General features: G+C 46.4%; 1 protein-coding gene across 1 annotated transcript in view; it reads left to right on the top strand.

Moving 5' to 3' along the window:
• Positions 1-1,218: 1,218 nt before the first annotated feature.
• Positions 1,219-4,756, top strand: part of CCDC25 (coiled-coil domain containing 25) — an 8,240-nt gene continuing 4,702 nt past the window's right edge. Inside the window, exons 1-4 of the mRNA XM_010009341.1 lie at positions 1,219-1,257; positions 2,028-2,067; positions 3,777-3,828; positions 4,668-4,743. Coding sequence (XP_010007643.1) covers positions 1,236-1,257; positions 2,028-2,067; positions 3,777-3,828; positions 4,668-4,743 — 190 coding nt within the window. The 5' untranslated portion in view covers positions 1,219-1,235. The remainder of the gene's footprint in view (positions 1,258-2,027; positions 2,068-3,776; positions 3,829-4,667; positions 4,744-4,756) is intronic.

Genomic DNA, 4,756 nt, shown 5'->3' with positions numbered 1-4,756 from the left:
GAGCAGAGTAGAGGGGCAGGATCCTCTCCTTCCCATGCAGGTCACGCTGCTGGTGATACAGCTCAGGACATGGTTGGTTTCTGGGCTGCAAGTATGCACTGAAGCCGGCTCATGTTCAGTTTCTCATCAACCAACACCCAGGTCCTTCTCCGGGGGATGCTTCAATCACTTCTCTGCCCAACCTGTAGCTTCAGAAAGGACTGGGTCAGTAAGCACTTTGGGATTCAGGTTATTTCACTGCCAGAGTTGTAGCACAGAAGTGAAGCATGTCTTCTGTTTCAGTGACTTTGAAAATAGGAGGTGAGACACTGTATTTTCCAAAGATGCTTTTTGGAGGCATATTTGATCACCTGCATTTCATTTGTTTGCTCCAGGGAGACCTTAGAGCAGCTTCTAGTGCTTAAAGGAGCTGACAAGAAGGCTGGAGAGGGGCTTTTGCCTTCTCTTCACCAGGCTGAACAAGCCCAGCTCTCTCAGCCTGTGTCCATAGCAGAGGAGCTCCAGCCCTTGGAGCATCTTCTTGGCCTCCTCTGGACTCACTCCAACAGCTCCACGTCCTTATGCTGGGGTTCCAGAGCTGGATGCAGGACTGTGGGGGAGGGGGGATATATCTCGCCAGGGCGGAACAGAGGGGGAGAATCCCCTCCCTCGACCTGCTGGTCACACTCCTGTGTCCCATAATGACACAAATGAAACAAAAGAATTTGTGGAACTTCAGTCTTTCTATTGTCTTGTGAATTTTAATCTTCTCAGGCTACCTGTGGGGTAGCTACATTGGGCTTTACTACTCAGGGGAAATGAAGGCCAGGCAGGTGAGCTGGTTCCCTCAAGGCTTCTCAGGTTGTTAATCCCAACTGTAAACATTCTTAGCCTTTCTGGCTCACAGACGTATGCTTAATAACAGATCATACACTTATACAGCTATAATCAGAACCACCTGGATGCTGAGGGTGTTTTGCCCAGAAAGCTGTTTCTTGCTGGATAATCTTCCATGGAAAGTGGTGGAAACACCCATTTCCAACATCTGTTGAAACTTGTGGGATAAAATACGAAGGAATCACAAAACAATCTTCCTTTGGCCCCCAGGAGGGGAGAGATGTGGATGGATGAAGCAGTTTCTAGTCTAGTGACCAAGACCGGTTTGTTTGTCATTCCTTGCGCAGTTTATACAACCCCGTTTTGATTTGTTTTCCTCTTTCTATCCCTCAGTGGTTCCTTCCGTTTACACCATTTACATGGGAAAAGATAAGTATGAAAGTAAGTACATTATTGTAATGATGCCAAATGGCTTCAGTTTATATTTGTGGGGATTTAAGGTCATTTTGAAAGGATGTCTTTGTATGTGTTAATTTGATATATTGCTTGAGAACTTGGAAGTGACTTACCCTACTGAAACCCACGGTGTTACTTTTAGTTAGGATAAATAAATGTTCTAAATCCTCTAGGCAGAGTAACTGCCTTCAAATAGAAGTGAAAACAAATTTAACTGGAAAAAAAATACCCACCTAGAGAAAAATACTGTCTCCTCAGGTTATTTGAGAACTTTTTGCAAACTGACCTTCCGTTTCCCTGCTCAGTCCGTGCTTTTCCCCTCTCCAGTGAGCATTTGTACTCCATAGGTTTCCCATGCCCTTCTTTCCCTTATGGGACAGGTTATGGTTCTGCTGTGCTGCTTATTTCCACCTCAGTAGTTGATATGAAGCTGGGTGTCTCACTCCAAGGGGAAGGTGTTAGTGTGGCTGTTTTGACAACTTGCCCTGAAATTCTCCCCCCTCCATGGGTGGAGATGTGAAAAAACATATTTTCCCTTTAAAAACTCCAAGGTTCTGAGGATGATGGAGGTGTTCCTGACATACCTGTTCTGGCCACACCTCTAGCAGGCAGGTGCAGGTTAAAGCCCTCTTCTCTCTTTGCTCTGTCATTGTGCAGTGGCTGACTGACAACGGAAGACTCCTTTTCTGCAGGTAGTTGGGTTTGTTGTTGATGATGACCTTGCACTTTGCTCACTGATACTTTTATTCCTGCAGATGAAGACCTAATAAAGTATGGCTGGCCTGAAGATATCTGGTAGGTACTAAAACTCACTGAAAAAAATTGCCTTTCATTATGCAACCAAGTGGAATAATCGTAACCACCCTCTGGCTTTCTCAGGCAGTGTGGAATGAATGGCCTTTTTCCCAAGGCCATTCAGCAGCTTAAATGCAGTCCCAGGGTGGAGGTGAATTGCAGCAGACCGAGGTGTAGCTGTTGGGACCCTGTGCATTCTGAATTCATTCCCCTTTATCTTCCCCTTATCCCCAGCTTTGTTCATTGGAAGAGCTGGTCCGTTTGTGAAGCTTTTTGAGGTTTATCTGTACATGGAGCTGCTGGAGAAGCAGCAACCTGAATAACTCCAAATACAGATATTTATGTTTCAGCATATAGGCGCTAGCTTGCTGTCACTCTTACTGCATTTGGGAAATGGTTAGAGCTAAATGAGAAAGTGTTTGTAAGAGAAAACACCTCCTGAGTCAAGCAAGAGTGGCTCCTGAGTATCTCTGTGCACAGACAAGTGAAACAGGTGAAAACAAAAAGGCCAGGGAGAGTGGAGGCACAAATCGGGGAGCCCTCAGATGGAGCCTGGGACAGGAGCGGGAAGGTTTTTGAGCAACAGTAAATGCTGCGCCTGCAGAAAACTGCATTGCCTCCCAGTGCCTTTATCTCTGTGAGTTCTTTGTGTCTCCGCTGTGTGCACTGCAGATAAGTGCTGGTCTGGGCTGTAAAACAGCCCATCTCAGGTTCTGGAGTTGTGAGCAAGAGTAGAGGATCTTGATATTTTGATTCCTGACGGGTGAAAAACATGTCTGCTCCTAAGCAGAGCCATGGCCAGGCGGGAAAAAGGAAGTAGTCTGACACGTGTGGCTTGGTTTTGGCTCCTAAGATGTCATCTGAGGAGAAATCCAAGAGAAGGGGACATCTGATCCTGTTAGCAGTAGTTGGTGGCATCTTTGCTGGCTGGATTAATCCGTGAAGTTACCAGAATGATCAGGTTTGTGAAGGCACTGTTGCACAGAGCAGATGTGCCTTGGTGGCTACCCTCTCATTTGCTAGCAGTATCCAACAAGAGTCACTGTGCGGGTTGTGCTCATCTTTATTTAGAGGGTGGCCTTTGCAGGGATGAGCTGAGGTGTCCTGCTAGAACTGAAGCTTGAATAGTTAGGATCTGACATACTCTGCGGAGGATGTTTGTCAGCAGCCAGCTAACTGGCAAAGGAATCTTTTCGAGCAGAAGAGATTCTGCTGAGTAACACTGTTGTAGCAGTATCACACTCATTTTCTGTCTCATGTTTGTCCTTTTACTACATAAGGTTTACCTAATCTGTGACTTAGGAGTAACCTTGAGATTCATTCTCCAATTGCCTGAGCCATGAAAGTCATCTTTCCCCATATCTGCCATATCTCATATCTCATCTGCCAGAGCTCACACCAATATCCATCTTAGTGTCCCCAGAGCCTTCTCTTCTTCAGGCTGAACAAGCTCAGCTCCCCCTTCATAGCAGAGGTGCTCCAGCCCTCGGAGCATCTTTGTGACCCCCAGGTCCACTTGCTTCTTACAGGATAGGCTCTGACTCCCTTGCCTGCTTTTAAACGTGTATATCATAAACATCTGTAGAGCTCCATTATCCATGAGGTGGTTGTTTTGTCACTAGTTCGGAAGTAAATCTTTCATAACAGATCACCTTTCATCACAGATCATGTGTTAAATATGCTTTTTTTTTTCTTTTTCTATTCTGCAGGTTTCATGTGGATAAACTCTCTTCTGCACATGTGTACCTTCGGTTACACAAGGTAATCCTGTGGCACATATATTTAAAAACGTTAATATTTACATGCATATAAACAGCACGTGCCCATTTTGCAGCGATTCTTTGCACAAGACCATCTTTGTTCACGTGAACCACTGAAGTCTGCAGGTGTCCCTAAGGGTGCAGGTAACAACACGTGTGGGGAGACTGAATTTGTAGCTTCTGTTACCAAATAATGTAGAGAGGAGCAGGAAGTTTCACGTGGCCCAACAAAACAGTTGATTTTTGGCTTGATGCCAAGCATGTGTTTAGGTGTGTCACCCCATTAAAACTGAGACAACACCTTTGAGAGAAGAGAGAAGCAGGGCACAAATCACTTGAGGTGCTTCAAGCCTCTCCTTTCAAACCATAGAAGCACCAAATCACAGAATGGTTTGGGTTGGAAGGGACCTTAAAGTTCATCCAGTTCCAACCCCCTGCCATGGGCAGGGACACTTTCCGCTAGAGCAGGTTGCTCCAAGCTGTGTCCGCCCAGCCTGCCCTTGAACACGGCCAGAGGTGGGCCAGCCACAGCTTCTCTGGGCAACCTGTGCCTCACCACCCTCACAGGGAACAGCTTCTTCCTGAGATCTCGTCTCAATCTCCCCTCTGTCAGGTTAAAGCCATTCCCCCTTGTCCTGTCCCTGGCAAAATCCCCTTTCCAGCTTTCTTTCTGGCCCCTTTAGGTATTGGAATGTCGCATAAACATGTCTTGTAAAACATGGAGTGCAGAGGTCCTGGCTTTGTTTGCAGAGCATCGTGCCCTGCTTCAAGCTTTCATGTGCTCATCAGTCCCTACAGCCCCTCGCTGCATGCTTCTCACATTGCCTTGCTCTGTCACAGGGGCAGACGGTGGATGACATTCCTAAAGAAGTTTTGATAGACTGTGCCCATCTCGTGAAGGCGAATAGCATCCAAGGTAACACTGATTC

Source organism: Nestor notabilis, unplaced genomic scaffold, assembly GCF_000696875.1.
Source record: "Nestor notabilis isolate BGI_N333 unplaced genomic scaffold, ASM69687v1 scaffold1532, whole genome shotgun sequence".
NCBI classification, from domain to species: Eukaryota; Metazoa; Chordata; class Aves; order Psittaciformes; family Psittacidae; genus Nestor; species Nestor notabilis.
The sequence above is the reverse complement of the archived record's forward strand: the minus strand, read 5'-3'. Positions and strand labels throughout refer to the sequence as shown.